This window comes from Myotis yumanensis, unplaced genomic scaffold (assembly GCF_028538775.1).
Source record: "Myotis yumanensis isolate MYYU_CA2020_CCGP unplaced genomic scaffold, mMyoYum1.0.hap1 SCAF_2, whole genome shotgun sequence".
NCBI lineage: Eukaryota > Metazoa > Chordata > Mammalia > Chiroptera > Vespertilionidae > Myotis > Myotis yumanensis.
The window spans coordinates 11,747,082-11,763,441 of NW_027223753.1; the positions used below are offsets into that span (position 1 = coordinate 11,747,082).

The following is a 16,360-nucleotide window of genomic DNA, read 5'->3' on the forward strand; positions in this document are numbered from 1 at the left end:
GGTGCCAGTGATCACGGGGCAGCTGCAGCTGGCAGGGGCGGTGCCAGCGATCATGGGGAGCAGGGGCAAAGTTGCTGATGGTGGGAGCTTGGGGTCCCCTGCCCAGGCCTAATGCCTTGGCCACAGGCGTTAAGCCTGGGAAGGGGTGGAGCAGGAGGTCCCTTGGAGAGCTTTGGGTCCCCTGCCCAGGCCTAATGCCTGTGTGAGAGGCATTAGGGCAGAGCCGTCAATCGCAGGGAGCAGGGGCCGAGTTGGCGATGGTGGGGTGCTGGGGGTCCCTTTCCCAGGCCTAATGCCTTGGCCAGAGGTGTTAGGCCTGAGCATGGGCAGAGCCAGCGATCGTGAGCAGGGGCGGCGTGGGTGATCATAGGGAGCTGGGGGTCCCCTGCCCACCCTGATCCGGGACACCCTTCAGGGCAAACCAGCTGGCTCCCACCCGTGCACCAGGCTTCTATCCTATATAATAAAAGGGTAATGTGCACATGCAATATTTTTTTCCAAATATATTTTATTGATTTTTTACAGAGAGGAAGGGAGAGGGATAGAAAGTTAGAAACATCGATGAGAGCGAAACTTCGATCAGCTGCCTCCTGCACACCCCCTACTGGGGATATGTACGCAACCAGAGTACATGCCCTTGACGAGAATTGAACCTGGGACCCTTCAGTCCACAGGCCGACGCTCTATCCACTGAGCCAAACCCGTTAGGGCGGTAATGTGCAAATTGACCCTAACAGTAGAACGACTGGGAATGACTGGTCACTATGACACTGACCACCAGGGGGCAGATGCTCAATGCAGGAACTGCCCCCTGGTGGTCAGTACACTCCCACAGGGGGTGCTCTGCTCAGCCACAAGCCAGGCTGACGGCATCACAGCGGCGATGGTGGGAGCCTCTCCTGCCTCCTCAGCAGCTCTATGGATGTTCAACTGCAGCTTCGGCCCGCTGGTAAGTGGACATCCCCCAAGGGATGTATCACTGCCAGCTTAGGCACAATCCCCCGGGGAGCAGGCCTAAGCCAGCAGGTGGACATCCCCTGAGGGGTCCCAGACTGCAAGAGGGCACAGGCTGGGCTGAGGGACCCCCGAGTGCACAAATTTTTGTTCACCGGGCCTCTAGTCCTATCTAATAAAAGACAAAAAGGGTAATTGACCGTACCTTCACTACGCTTCCCATTGGCTAATCAGGGCAATATGCAAATTACCGCCAACAAAGATGGCGGCTAATGCTAGGCTCCAAGTGGTGGAGCAAAGCCAAACGGCCCCGAAGCCTGCTGAGCAGCGAGGCCTCATGGCCCTGGGATCAGCGGAGCCGGGAGGCCTCGCGGCCCCAGGATAGGCGGAGCCTGGAGGCCTCACGGCCCCAGCGCCAAGCGGAGTCGCAAGGCCTCATGGCCTTGGGATCAGCGGAGCCACGAGGCCTGACAGCTGGGGGTGTGGGGCTCTGGCAAGAGCCCAGCCAGAGTGAAAGCCTGGGCCCCGGGTGCCAGAGGAAAACTGGTGCCAGCAGCCAAGGGAAGGGAAGGCCTATTGCACGAATCTCTTTGTGCAACAGGCCTCTAGTCTACACTAATAAAAGAGAAACATGCAAATTGGTGTCACTCTGCTATGCCCACCAGCCAATCAGGATGAGTATGCAAATTAACCCAACAAAGATGGCAATTAATTTGCATATGCAGGCCTAGAGCGAAGACTGAAGATGACTGAAGACTGAAGAAGACTGAAGAGGCTTGGCTTCTCCGCTGCAGCTGGAGCAGAGAAGCCAAGCCTCACTGCAGCCGGAGTGGAGAAGCCTAGCCTCGCTGCTGCAGCCCGAGCGGAGAAGCCTAGCCTCGCTGCTGCGGCCGGACCAAAGGCCTGGGTCCCGGGTGCTGGAGGGAAACAGGTGCCAGCAGTCAAGGGAAGGAAGGCCTATTGCGCAAATCTTTGTGCAACGGGCCTCTAGTCTCTAAAGAGCCAGGGTCCATAACGTCCAAAATGACCGAAAGGACAACACAACGCCAGGCTGCATACACGGCAGGCTCGGGTGGGCAGGGACTGGTGAGCGGGCTGAACTGCTGACCTCTCGATCCCTCCCCCCTGCCTCCCAGGGACTGCCAAGGGGACTGTGGGCCCCGGGATGCCACGGTCGGAGGGGGCTGTGGGCCCCAGCCGGGGTACGGTGGAACTCTGGGTCTCGTGCGGTGGGGGTCGTGGCTGGCCTTCAAACCTGACCCTGACAGGAGGGAGGAGGGAGCTCCATTCCTCGCAGAATTGGCTGTTGGATAGCTTGCTGACAGCAGCCTGCCAGCCAAGAATCCCATTCACCTGCACCCCGGACCCCGGACCCCGGCGATCAGGCAGGCAGAGGCAGGGGCAATTAGGCCGGCAGGGGAGAGCAGTTAGGGACGAGATCAGGCCGGCAGGGGAGGGCAGTTAGGGGCAATCAAGCAGGCAGGCAGAGGCAGTTAGGGGTGATCAGGCAGGCAGGCAGGTGAGCGGTTAGGAGCCAGCGGTCCCAGATTGCGAGAGGGATGTCTGACTGCCAGTGGGATTGGGCCTAAACCGGCAGTCAGACCTCCCCCAAGGGGTCCCCCTTTGGAGAGGGTACAGGTTGGGCTGAGGGAAACACCCACACCCTCCCCAACCCCCCCGTGCACAAATTTTGTGCACCGGGCCACTAATCCTATATAATAAAAGGCCAGGGGCCACAAGTGTAATGACTGGAATGACCGCTCAACCAGTCACCATAAGGTGCATTGACCACCTCTCGGTCCCTCCCCCACGCGAGCGAGGTGGCTAGCAGTGAGCAGTGGCGAGGCGGGACTGGGGACTGGCAAACGGGCTAAATGGCTGACCTCTTGGTCCCTCCCTCTGGCCCTCAGGCTCTGATGGATCAGCGATGGTGAACAGGGGAACCAGGGTGGGTGGCGGGAGGACCAGGCTAGCTGTCAGGCCGTTGGGATCCCTAGCTCTTCCCCGGCTGTGACTTGACCTCCATGCGTGTGCGCCGCGTCGGCCACTGATGGTACGCGCTGCCTGCTCGGGGCTGCTCATGCTGCCGTTGCTGCTGGGGCTTGCGGCACTGACGAAAGCTGCGGGGCACGCCCGCAACCTGCCTGCCCCGGTGGCAAATGGGGACTGGCAAATGGGCAGAAGATGGCCCTGATTGCAGGCTAGGCCTAGGGAACCTGCCCACAGGATTTCGTGTGCTGAGCCTCTAGTAGCTTGTAAACTGCTACATCCTACACACAGTTAAACAAGAAAGGTGGCTTCTGCAGTATTTGAAGAGAGATCTGTGGCTGCTTAATCCTAATTCGTCAGAAGAACCTCCAAACTGCCCACATCCTGTTTATTCTACATGGGGATGAACATGCATTCCTGTATATTGGGAACAGTCTCTTAGATTTAAAAATCAAAACCTGGCAAGGCTACTCTAACACTGAAGAAACAGGATGATGCAGTGATGACATGCATGGCATTTTGTGGATAGTCCTGATTCTGACACTTAAAACTGTGTGACAAAGCCAATTAACTTCTCTCTGCTTCAGTTTTTCCACCCATAAGATGGGGAAAATGGTACTACTGCCTCAGAAGGATCTCGTTATGTACTACTTTTTATAATCAGGGCAAAAAAAATGTAGCTGTCCATACAACAGCAAGATGCCTTTCACCTGTATGAAAAGTATGGTCACTGGTGCATGCAGCATCCCAGATTGCGAGAGGGATGTCCAACTACAGGTTTAGGCCCAACATCCCCCGAGGGGTCCCGGATTGCGAGAGGGCGCAGGCTGGGCTAAGGTGCCCCCTGCTCCTGTGCACGAATTTTGTGCACTGGGCCTCTAGTTATTTATAAAATTACCTAATTCTGATAGCAGGCTTCAGCATTTCTGCGGTAAAATAACAATGGTTTTAACAACTAATCAAATGGCTTCGGTATTTTCCTTTTATTACTGTTTCCTAGCTTTCCAGTTACAATTGGTCTGTGTTTAGTATGCTAATTATTAGTAACTAGCGGCCTGGAGCACGTGCACCGGTGGGGTCCCTCAGCCTAGCCTGCGGGGATCAGGCCATAACTGGCTCTCCAACATCCCCCGAGGGGTTCCGGATTGCGAGAGGGCTCAGGTCAGGCCAAGGTACCCCACCGGTGCATGATAGGTGCCAGGGAGGGACTGCAGGAGGGCTCCAGGGCACGTCCGGCCCATCTAGCCCAATCCTGATCAGGGCCGATTGGGGCTGTCTCACCCTGTCCCGATCGGGACTGGTCAGGGCCGGGAAGGGACTGCAGGAGGGCTCCAGGGCACGTCCGGCCCATCTAGCCCAATCCTGATCAGGGCCGATTGGGGCTGTCTCACCCTGTCCCGATCGGGACTGGTCAGGGCCGGGAAGGGACTGCAGGAGGGCTCCAGGGCACGTCCGGCCCATCTAGCCCAGTCCTGATCAGGGCCGATTGGGGCTGTCTCACCCTGTCCCGATCGGGACTGGTCAGGGCCAGGAAGGGACTGCAGGAGGGCTCCAGGGCGTGTCCGGCCCGTCTCGCCCAGTCTCGATTGGCTGGACCCCAGCAGCAAGCTATCTACCGGTCAGAGTGTCTGCCCCCTGGTGGTCAGTGTGCGTCATAACAACTGGTTGAACAAATGGATACTTAGCATATTAGGCTTTTATTATATAGAATGGGATATGTGTATCCAACTTTAGTGATAACTTCTAGCTAAGGTTTGAATTTAGACTTTACTGCCTCAGTCTCACTGAAGTATGAGGTGCACGGAATCCATATATTTAGTTGCCTTCATAGTCACTTGAAAATTACTTTATTGGCAGCCAAATGGAGGCTGTGTTCAATCCTGAATGGCCACTGTCTGTAACTGGTACCTAGCACAGTTACTCGTGTGCACTCCACATTAAGAAGTGAGTCTTTTTAACTTGTGTCACATCTTGGCTGTTAGAGATTTATGTTACATGGGATTGTCTCAGTAGTTTTTAATGAGGCCAGGAGGAAGGGGTGGGGCAGTGATCATTGCTGCTTCCTAGTCTTATAAACTGTATATAAAGGTTTTATGAATTTTTTTAAAAAGACTTTTTTTTTAGCTCTGTCCAGGTGGCTCTGTTGGTTGGAGCGTCATCCTATATACCAAAGGCGGTTTGATTCCTGGTCAGGGCACATATCCAGGTTGCAGGTTCCATCCTGGTCGGGGTGTGTACAGGCTGTGGCTGATTGATGTTTCTCTCTCTCTCTCCCTCTCCCTCTTCCTCCCTCCCTCTCTAAAATCAATAAAAACATATTCTTGGGTGAGGATTTTTTAAAAAGATTTTTTAAAGGTCAAAATAAATAAAATTATAGTGGCAACAGCTTTGTCCTAGAGATAGATGTGTTAAAACAACATAGAACCACAACTTCCAGTAATACAGTTGCCACAGGAGATGCTAGAGAGAGGGCACGGATGTGCATATTTTGACTTCGGTGTTGAACACGTGCTTTCCGCACTGGTGGAGGAATTGTGGCAGGAAGAAGAATCTCAAACATTAGTTGAGGTTGTGTGTGGTTTCTTTTATAAGCTCTGGAAGCACTTCCAAACCCCTTTTGATTCTGAGGGCGTGTGCAGTGGGCTCTCCCTGGGGTCAGTAGGTGCTGGGCTTGGAGGGAGCCCTGCTGGGTAGTTTAAACTGCCCTGCACCCTGGGCGCTCCTTCAATGGGAAATGATACGGTTGGGGGTGGGGGCCATGTCGGGCGGGGAGCTGCTCAGGTATTGAGTAGGTAGATCTCAGAAGGACTTGGCATTGGACTGCACTCCTAGTGAGTCCCTGTCATCAACGTGCGGCTTCTCATTCTGAGAAACTCGAGCCTCTGCCTGGGTTTTACTGGGTTCGCAGAAAATGCTATCAGTTTACCTCTGAAATGTTCAGCTCAGATAGTCAGCTAAAGGACACTTGGATTCCTAGTCGGAGCTGACTAAGTCGCCCTGACCAGAAGGGTCTTTGTCACAGTGAGAACGGAGTTCCATGGTTTCCGTGTCACACCCGTGGCCTCTCTGACTCCATTCTGGGCAGACGCATAGCTCTGTACCTTTTTACCTCAAGGCTCTATAGCAAACCTTTAGACTAGAGTGCGATTCAGTTTCCCGTTTGGTTTTCCAGGGTTCATCAGCTCAGCTTTCAGAACAGGTGTGAACTCTGGAGCCTTCCGGCTGTTCTGACGTGATTCAATCATGAACTCTTTACAAGGCGTGTTTTCCTTGTAAAGCGAATTGTATTTTTCCACTGATGTTGAATTGGAGATCTAGGGGCATAAATTGTAGCAACTCTCCCGCCATCGCATATTATGAGGGACAGGGATCAATGAAGTGGAGATAGTGAGGACCAGTCACAGCCTGCTTGCACAGCGTGGGACCCAACGTGCACCACGGCCGGACCCCAGCGAGGAGCTGGCCTGTGGGCTGCCCGGCCCTGTTCCGTCCCAAGGCAGATTCCCTGGGAACACTTCAGGCTCTGAGCCATTCCTTCGAGGGGTTACTTTCGAGAGCAGTGATGGCGAACCTATGACACGCGTGTCAGAGGTGACACTCGAACTCATTTTTTTGGTTGATTTTTCTTTGTTAAATGGCATTGAAATATATAAAATAAATATCAAAAATATACGTCTTTGTTTTACTATGTTTGCAAATATCAAAAAATGTCTATATGTGACACAGCACCAGAGTTAAGTTAGGGTTTTTCAAAATGCTGACACGCCGAGCTCAAAAGGTTCGCCATCACTGTTCTAGAGTCTCTGTCCTAGGTAAGACTACTTTATAGCTCCATTGAAATGTTGAGCTTCCATGCACAGTGCTTCAATAGGGGGTGGCCCAGTAAAGAGCGTATTTCTGTAAAAGCAGAGCTCCTGCCTGGCGACTTGATTTTAAGCAGGGCATCCCCAGCTCACTGTGCTGGGGACCATGGACGGTGATGATCACTGGACAGCACCTCAGTGGTCTGCCCTCACCCTTTGCAGCCCACACCCCGCAGGCCGCTCTTGCCAGCTGTTCATGGCAAGCGTTTAAGCTCAGCACAGACCTCAGCCTGCGGTTCGGTCCCCTGGCGGGTCCCTCAACCAAAACTTGAGGAATGCTATGCACATCTTCCCCCTCCTTGTTCATTTCCACCAGCACTGGGCTCAGCGAGAAGAAAAGAGCCAGGACTCAGGCTCCATGTTCCTGTTGCTGAGGTGGATGTGCCGGTGGGCGGCCGTCCCCTTGGGAGGAAGGGCGTGTGTCTGTGGAGAACACGGCTCTTCACGGGCAGGGAACCTTCTCTTGTTTTCTAATTGCGCTATCCTCGTTCTGGCTTCAGTCTGGAGATAAATGTAAGACCTCCGTGGGGTCATGATCCACAGACTAGCAGCCTCGCCTCATCTATGGGGCGACGGGAGAAATGTGACCACCGACCCACGTCCACAGTCCATTCCTCTAGGTTTGTTCTTTCCACACATTGTGTTCACTCCAGCCCTTTTATGTTTTATTTACAAAGTACTGTACTTGGCTGTTTGCAGTGTTTTCAAAACAAAATGTTTCTTTTCTTTGTGTTTTTAATCTTCAATACTTGGTGCAATAGAAGCTGCAAAGATGTGCCACTTTATCTATGAAAGATTTATTGTATACCAATAAATTCTAGTTTAAAGACAAAGCTTCGCGTCGTTTCTCTGACCACGTGTGAGTCATGAGTCAGGGAGCACCTGTGAAGTGTCCTTTAGAGACCTTTTCGGGGAAGATCTGTCCTTCCCACTGAGCGTTCCATGCGTGGGCGTTTGGGGCCTTCCGAGCCGGAAACAGTGGGTCAGAGCGTCAGTGCTGGTGGGTGCACACCACTGTCTGAGGGCTGGACACGGGTTTCTGCTGGATGTCTAAGCCTCTCCGATGACGGAGCATTGAAATCCGGAGCAGCTGTCTGTGGCTGCCCCCTGAGGGTCTCCAGAACTCTGAGGGTCAGGTTGATCCCATTCTAGGAGGAGCTAGACACATGGACAGCAGTGACTCACCCAGGTGTCCTCCAAAGCAGGGGGTGGCCACAGACAAGCAGAGGGAGGAGCATCCTCAGCGCCTCCAGCAGGGCCCAGCCCACACCAGGGCTCTGGTCAACCTGAGGTCGAAACGGTTTCACCAGGCCTCGCCTTGGCCTCGCAACCCGAGACTCCCATGCTCTCCCTCTGGTTTCTGTTCATCAAGGAGCCTTCGAGTGGGCTCCGTGCGACCTTGATAATAGAGTATCTAGATCAGAGGAGGTTCTTCCTCAGTCACGTCCTGGTGTGGTTTTCACCTCATCCTGTGACCCAGATACCTGGGGGCACGCACGCTGTCAGGTTCCAGCGCCCATGGGGCCCAGACTCTGGACCCTGTAAACCCAACTGAGATTCTTTGTGAAAGAGGCTGCCTGAGACTACTTTTGTGGTCTCCTTAATTCTCTGTGCAGGGTTCAGCTGGGGCCAGGGGCCCCCTGACGGGTTGGGTGGCGTTGGAGGGGCCTGCTGCCTGGGGCTGGACGACAGGGATGTCCTCGGCCCATCGGGAATAATCAGAGCATAAGCATTACCATGCTTCTGTCTAGGCTGCAGCATCGCATGGGTGAGTGACAGTTGATGAAACCAAAGGTTGAAATGCCACAGGGGGAATGGCTCTTGGTAACCGCTCGTGGTTGCCTAGAGAAAGCCGAGCTGGGAATCCAGGTGTAGACTCCCCGGTCACAGGCACGCCACGGAGCCCTTCCCCAACGCACAGAAGTGCGTGTGCCTTGAGATGCAATCCCCGTGAGTCATAAGGTGCCCTGCTCCAATGTGGCTCTGGCTGGGCCGCTGGGGGCACTCTGGGGCCGTGGTGAAGCAGTTGGGGTTGTAGGTCAAGATTGAGAGCTTTTGTGGTTGCAAAAGGGCAAGACAGTCCTGCTGCTTCCTCGATGCCGGCTTGGCAGAAGGAAACTTTCCACCGTGGAGTCGCGACCTGGACGCCCTGTGGTGGAGGGACTGAGGTCTCTCAAGAGGCTCAGCTTTTATGCAGTTCCTTCACCCACCCAGATCCAGGACCCATCCACACTGACTGCGCCTGTGCTGTGTGTGGGTCCTTATTGCTGGGCATTGAGTCAGGTAGACCTGGAGTGAAAGTGGGGAGAGACAGGCCGTTGAAGAAGGGCTGATGGGAGGGCTGTGAGTTCAGAGGAGCTCCAGGAAGGCTCTGTGGAGGACGTGACATTGGACCAGGCATGGAAGGGGACGGGATGTGAAAATGGGGACAAAGTCATTTTGGACTGAAAGACCAGCATAAATAAAACCTTAGAGTGAGCCGTCCCACGTGCTTAAGACAGAATTGATTAAGGATGTGCAATTCCTGTGGAGAGAGGCTGAGCTACAAATGCTGGTCATGTGCTGAGTGGGGACGTACGTAGTCTGTCTGACTGTGTCTCTGTGTCAAGAGCTGGCCCGTGGGTGCCTGGTGACCTTGGCAACCGCCACAGGCAGCAGCCCTCCAGGAGAATTGCTGTGCGCTCGCTCTCCAGCCGGTTTTGCCTCTGCCTCTCTGGGGCATCCACTTAGGGCACTGAGGGTTAATGATTTTCAAACGCGTGTCCACTTAAGATAAATGAGCACTCAGAGTAGTGAGCCAAAGGGCTATTAAATACATTAGCGTAATATTTACCATACGCATGATGCCACTTCCCTGAAACAGTTCCAGTGATCAATAGGACCAGTATTTATGTAGCATCTACTGTGTGATGGATACAACAGGGGAGGCAAAATATGTCAAGTGACCTAGTTTAGATGCTCCAGGCACTTTGAATACGTCGACTCATTTAAAGCCACCCTGTAGGCTGATGGTTCTATCTTCATTTGACATAGATTTGAACCCAGGGCAGTCTGCCTCCACTGTATAGGAACCCAACACCGGAACTCAAGTAACGGGTGAGCAGCACCAGGGGAGGTATGAACACCTTGCTCGGCAGTTCAGAGGAGAGCGAATCCTTCTCCTGGTGGAAAGCGTTAGGGAAAGGTGGCACTGGAGATGTGTCCTACCCCGTGTGGACTTGAACATGGGACAGGGAGCCTGTGAACAGGGAAGCTTTAGGTTGAAGGAAGCTACTGGGCACAGGTGTGAAGGCAGGAAAGCAGGGGGTATGCTCTGGAATGGTGAGAAGCGTCGAGAAATAGCTGGATAAACAAGGCTGGAAAAGCAGGTGGCTCCAAGCTTGACTGCCAGGGTTAGGCAACAATGGGGAGCTAACGATGGTTCAGTGGCGGAGGAGTCACGTGATGGAAGTCAAGCTGTGGGAAGTGAAGGTGGCATCAGTGGGCAGGATGGAGACTGGATGGAGGATGGAGGGCTGAAGAGCCCTTGGTTCTGAAACTCCAATCTGAGCTCTGTCACTGCATTTACTGTGTGGAATAACCACGGGTGTGTGCCTGCTCGTTGGACACATCAGCATTTGGCAAGGAGCCAGGAGCATAGTTTGTAGAAAAGCTTATTGGAGGAAAGAGTGAACTTTTAATACAGCATTCAGTTGTCCAGCAGCAACACTGCAAAGAACCCCAAAGGAGCAGGCAAATGTCCATGGAATCATAATCGAACTCTGAATGCCAAGCAAGTTATTTAACTGAGTACTTTGTGAATAGCTTTTGTTAGGGGCTAAGTGGGAACAAAAGCAAAACCAATACCAATCTTGCCATCAAAATTGGAGAGGCAAGCTATGAAACAATCAGGCAACACAGTCGCTTCTCCAGCATTGATGTAGCCCCTATGTCTGACCCTCCTTCCTCCTTCCCTCCTCCCCTCCCCTCCCCTCCCCTCCCCTCCCCTCCCCTCCCCTCCCCTCCTCCTTCCTTCCTTTCCCTTCCTCTTTCCTTCCTTCCACCCCTCTATTCCTTTCCTCCTTTCAATGAATTAAAAATTACAGCTCTAGCTTGTTTGGCTCAGTGGATAGAGCTGCGGCCAACGGATTGAAGGGTCCTGGGTTCGATTCCTGTCAACGGTACATGCCTGGGTGGCATGCTCAATCCCCACTAGGGGGTGTGCAGGAGGCACCCAATCAATGATTCTGTCTCTATCTCTCTCTCCCTCTCCCTTCCTCTCTGAAGTCAATAAAAATATATTTTTTAAAAATTACATAAAACAGTGCCTGGTAAATGCCGAAGGCTTTGAGAGCCCTCTCTAATAGGTTTTCTTTTAGGACTTCCAGAATTCATTAATAGGGTGACATTCTCAGAATGTCCACAAGAAGGCAGTATTGTAACTAACCCCTTACTAGGGTACTGTCCTCAGAATGTCCACCAGATGGCGCTATTGCAACTGACCACTTACTAGTCAGTTGTCCTAATAATGTCCACAAGAGGGCACTATTGTAGCTAATCCCTTCCTAAGGTGCTGTCCTCAGAATGTCCCTCTCTTACTAAGTTGCTGTTCTCAGAATGTTCACAAGAGGGCACTATTGTTACACTCCCTGCAGGGTGAGAGCCCTCAGGTCTATCAATTGGGTTTTCAAAAGGACAGAAGGTTGGAATCGCATGCAGGGGCCACCCATATTGGTTTGTTCCAGCTGTTTCCCAGTGCTTAGCTCGTTGCCTGCACATGGGTGGTGCTCAAAAAAAGAATGAATGAGTGAATGAATTTGTAGATTAATCAAATTCTACAAAGATAGAACCTGAGAATATTAGAATTAATAGAGGCCCAGTGCATGAAATTCGTGCATGGGGGGGTGATGGTGGTGGTGAGGGGAACCTCAGCCCAACCTGCTCCCTCTCCAATCCAGGACCCATTGGGGGATGTCTGACTGCCAGTTTAGGCCCGATCCCGGGGACTGGGCCTAAACCGGCAGTAGGGCATCCCTCTCACAATCCTGGACCACTCCTCCTAATCGCTCACCTCCCTCCCTGCCTGGTCACTCCTAACTGACCCCCCACCGGTCTGGTCACCCCTCATTGCCCCCAACTGCCATCCCTGCTGATCTGGTCACCCCCAACTGCACCACCCCTGCCAGCCCGGTCGCCCTTAACTGCCCTCCCACACTGGCCTGGTCGCCCCCAACTGCTCCCCTCTGCTGGCTTGGTTGCCCCTAACTGCCCCCCCTCCAGGCCTGGTTGCCCCCAACTGCCCCCCCTGACGGCCTGGTCGCCCCTCACAGCCCCCCCTGCTGGCCTGGTTGCCCCATGCAGCCTGCTGTTCAGTCGTTTGGTCGTCCCTCACTAACCCCACTGCTGGCCTGGTTGTAGTCAGCCATCTTGTGAGGGTGTGAGGGTTAATTTGCATAGTACCTGTTTATTATATAGGACTAGAGGCCCAGTGCATGAAATTTGTGCATGGAGGTGGGGGGGAGTCCCCTCAGCCTGCACCCTCTCCAATCTGGGACCCCTCGGGGGATGTCCCACTTGGACATCACTCTCAGAATCCTGGACCACCAGCTCCTAATCGCTCACCTGCCTGCCTGGTTGCCCCTAACTGCCCCCTGCCTCCGCCAGCCTGGTTGCCCCATGCAGCCTGCTTGTTCAGTTGTTTAGTTGTCCCTCACTAACCCCCCTGCTGGTCTGGTCGTAGGCAGCCATCTTGTGAGGGCATGAGGGTTAATTTGCATATTACCTCTTTATTATATAGGATGGGAAGCATTCACTGAGAAGAGGGAGCTGAGAGTCCAGGGTTGGGTTATGGAATCTTCTGGGTGCTGAAGCTTCTGGGGCCTGCCTCTTGCTAAGGGGTACATGGCCTGGGAGGCCAGTGATGGTCCAGGCCACACTCTGGGCATCCTCAGGGTGGGATGGGTTTGCAGGAAAGGAATGTTCCAGAAGGAGGGCCTTTGGTGCCAATGCTCCCCAGGCCTGGGGCTGCAGCAGCTGGAGGCGGGGCCTCAGAAGGCCACAGGGAGGAGGAGGGGCACAGCCTTAGCAGGGTGGGCTGGGGCCTGTGCACAGCTTGTTGGGGTAGCGGACGTATTTGCGGTCGTAGGTGTCCAGGTTTTGGCGAAAGCAGAGTGCAGCCGTCCTGTCACACTCGCAGGTCTCTTGCTGGCAGGTCGTTCTGCCGGCTGCGGGGACAAAGCGAGTCAGGGACCCGAGGCTCCGGGTCCACAGTCTCACCCCTGTTCTGCTGGAAGCTCATTCTCATGGGGACATCTCAGGGATGGGTGAGAGACAGAGCGGACACAGGAGGGCTGCAGGGCCAGGATGCTGGGAGGCTGCAAGCTTGTCCTCCTCCCCCAGCTCACTCCGCTGCCCTCCCCCTCCCTCCCACCCGCTTCCACCCTGCAGCTGGTCCACTAACTCTCATCTGCGGGCGGGGGAGGGGAAGGGGGGATTTCTAGGCAGCTCCTGCCCCATGTGAAGTATTGCTGACCGGGGATTGCAGCCATCAAGCCGAGAGGAAAATTACGAATGACAGCGGCCCAATCCCAGATGGGCTGAGTGTGCCCAGAGCAGCCTGTGCCCACACTGGAGGCCGTGGGGCCTGAGGCTGGGCCCCTGTGCTTGTGTCTGAGAGTGGACGGAGCCCATTTCTCTGACAGTTACCTTATCCATCCCCCTCCATGTGTGTGCCCACACCCAGCAGGGGAGCAGAACTGGTACCAGGCACCGGGGGGCCCAGAGCCCCGCCTTCCCCCCCTGCCTGTCTGCCCCAGTGGCCCTGGCTCCTTTCTGTCCCCAGGAACACGTCCACAGCTCAGAAATGTCCCCCGCTCTTTCCTCTGGGCAGTCGCTCTCCAGTTCTCGTGCTGCTATTTCACAAAACTCAGAGTTGGAAGGGGCTTAAGGGTCGAGTCAGTTCTTTTGGGTGGTTCTTGCAGGAGCTGGACTGAAGCTGGGCAAGTGAGTGTGACTACCTCCATTTCATAGATGAGGAGGCAGAGGCTTTCGAGGGTTGCCCAGCCCCGAGCCTGTGTCCATACCCACCTGACACCTCCCAGCACTGCCCTGACAGGGGCCATCCGGCCTTGCAGGCACCCCCAGGGATGGGGAGCTCACTTCCTGACAAAGCTGCCTCGCTGAGCAGATGGCTGCAGGAGCAAGAAACTGAGGCAAACCTGCCCCCCGTGGTTGTGGTCCCGGCTCTGCCCGCCCCCAGCACAAACCCGGGGTCTGAGCTGAGTCTTCTGTGACCCTCCCTGCCCCCCACGCTGCGCCGGCTCCCCCTCCAGGCTGCCCCGGCTTTGCAGCTGGAAGATGGCTGGGTGAGCTGGTCTGGGCTCCGCGGGGGCTGGGCTGCGTGAAGCCCTCCTCACTCTGACTTGGTCCAGGCTGCTTCTCAGGGTGGGGACCAGAGGAAAGGGAGCTGGTCCAAGTGGGCATGGGACCTGGCAACACTGAGCAAATGGGCCCAGCCTGGCAGCCCCTGGGGGAGGCGGCCTTCGGGCATGGTGTCTGCTGTCCCAAATCAGAGTGCCCGCTCTCTGCCTGGGCCTGTGCCCTGAGGTCTGTCCTGGAGGTTTACCCTCGAGCTGCTGCCAGGCCTGGGGAGGGTGTGGGGGTGCGGCTCCTCAGGGCCCTGGCTCAGCTCTGCCCCCTGGCTCCTCTCCCAGCCCCTGGAACTGGGAGGCCTCTGGGTGGGGGAAGCGCCTGAGGCCAGGCCAGGGCCCGAGGGATCACAGGGCTCTAGATGGGGTGCCAGGCAGAGCAGGTGGGGGTGGACATGCCTCTCCCGGTTCTGTGATGGCGAAGACCCCATCCCTCCAGCCCGGGGCCCGGCGCCGGGGTCTCCGTCAGGAGGGCTTCTTGCCTGACGCCAGCCCCCTCCCTGGCACTCGGAGCATCACTCACAGCAGAGGATGTTGCTCTTGCTGAATGAGAAAAGGTACCGCTCCAGTTTGGGCTCGCAGCCCAGCTTCTGCAGGCGCCCGTAGCAGCAGTCGTGGGCATGGCAGCACCTGGAAGGGTCACCAGGGCCTGCTCGGGGGCTCCCAGGAGAGGTCAGCCCCCCTTTCTAGATGGCCTCGGCTCCTCCCTCCTCCAGGGATGCTCCCCCAGCTCCTCCACCCCAGACAGGCCCCCGTGGGCCTCCGCTCACCAGTCCGTCGGGTCCACCGGCCAGTGGGAGCCGCCGATGCCGCAGTAGCAGCCGTAGTCGTTGTACTGCAGCGCCGACTTCCCGGTCATCTTCTCAATCATCACCCCAAACTGGAGCAGGTTCCCGCCAGCCAGGGCCACTGCGGGGGCGGGTGGTGCCCTCGGACCCCTGAGCGTCCCCTGAGGTCCCCTCCCATCCCAGTCAGACATCTCTCTGGCTGTCCCCAGCACCTCCCTCCCAATCTCAATAACGCTAATCAGTAATAATATCTCCATTGCACCTGGGTCTCCTCCCCTCCCCCCTCATGTCACTGCACCCAATCCCCTCCCGCTCTCCTCTGCCACCTCCCAGGGTAACCCCACTGTCCCCCAAATCTCTCCTGGGTCCTGACCCTCCCCCAGCTGGCAGGCCTGCGCCCCAGACGCACCCTGTTCCCACCAAGTGCCATCGGACCCCGCCAGCTGGGCTTCCTAACCACCTGGACTCCCCCAGTCCCTGCAGATCCTTCCACCATGGAGGCGAGGGTGGGGGGTGGCGTGTGGGTGACGGAGCCACGTGTGTGCTGTGTGGGGTCCCAGCCAACCCCTTTCTCATGCCCCCCAGGCCGCCTCCGAGGCATCCCTCCCACCCGCACCCTCCCCAATGGTCAGTGCTGGCTCAAGCAGGACTGGCTTCAGGATGACCCACCACACCCTCCCAGGGCCAGGGAGTTTGGGGCTCCTGGCTGGGTCAGGGGAAGAGTGAAGGTCACAGAGGTCACTTACCCAGGAGGCTAAGGAAGGTCAGAAGAGGGGGAGGCTTCATCTTGGGGGAGGAGCGGTGAGCAGGGCCGGAGCTGGGAGCTGGGAGCTGGGCTGCGGAGAAGGAGGTGAGCAGGGGCACCTCTGGTCTGCAGGGCAGGCGGGCGCTTCCTTAATAGTTAAATACCCGGGCCCTGTCCACTCCCCATCATTAACCCCTGAGTGCCCAGTGATGCAAACATACTTCCAGGTCTGACACGGGCCACGGCCCGGGGGAGGGGCCCTCTGGCTGTCTGTTCTCAGGCCTTCCCAACCATCTCTGCGCCCCTTCCCCAGACCCTCTGCGGCTCCTGCTGATGGGCTCCGGGCAGGGGCTGTGCCAGGGGCTTTGCATTCTGGGTATTTTGATCTCACCCCTGTTTTACTGATGCAGCCACTGAGGCCCAGAGAGGCCGAGACACGGAAGCTCACGTGGCCTGGGAGTGCCACGTCTGTCCCTTCTCCCTGCGCTGGGCCTCTGCCCCCGCCCCGTGCTGCCCAGAGGGTAGCCAAGAGCCGCTTGACCCCTGCAGGACACCAGGGCCTGGGCAGCCTTTGTCCAAGAACATATGGCCGAAGGCTGGGAGCTCGGCCAGGGT

At 56.0% G+C, this 16,360-nt stretch overlaps 1 protein-coding gene across 1 annotated transcript; it reads right to left on the reverse strand.

The window, feature by feature from the left end:
• Nucleotides 1-12,866: 12,866 nt before the first annotated feature.
• Nucleotides 12,867-15,786, reverse strand: PLA2G2E (phospholipase A2 group IIE). The gene is made up of 4 exons (XM_070403154.1): nt 15,747-15,786; nt 14,983-15,121; nt 14,736-14,842; nt 12,867-13,009 (listed from the first exon to the last, which is right to left on the reverse strand). The coding sequence occupies exons 1-4, from the start codon at nt 15,784-15,786 to the stop codon at nt 12,867-12,869; spliced, it is 429 nt and encodes a 142-aa protein (XP_070259255.1).
• Nucleotides 15,787-16,360: the final 574 nt, after the last annotated feature.

Excerpts from the sequence above, each read along its gene's own strand:
- PLA2G2E (XM_070403154.1), bottom strand. The coding sequence starts at position 15,786 with ATGAAGCCTCCCCCTCTTCTGACCTTCCTTAGCCTCCTGG. Across the intron at positions 15,122-15,746 it reads GACCTTCCTTAGCCTCCTGG|TGGCCCTGGCTGGCGGGAAC; the intron begins GTAAGTGACCTC and ends CCGCCCCCGCAG. Across the intron at positions 14,843-14,982 it reads CCGGTGGACCCGACGGACTG|GTGCTGCCATGCCCACGACT; the intron begins GTGAGCGGAGGC and ends TGACCCTTCCAG.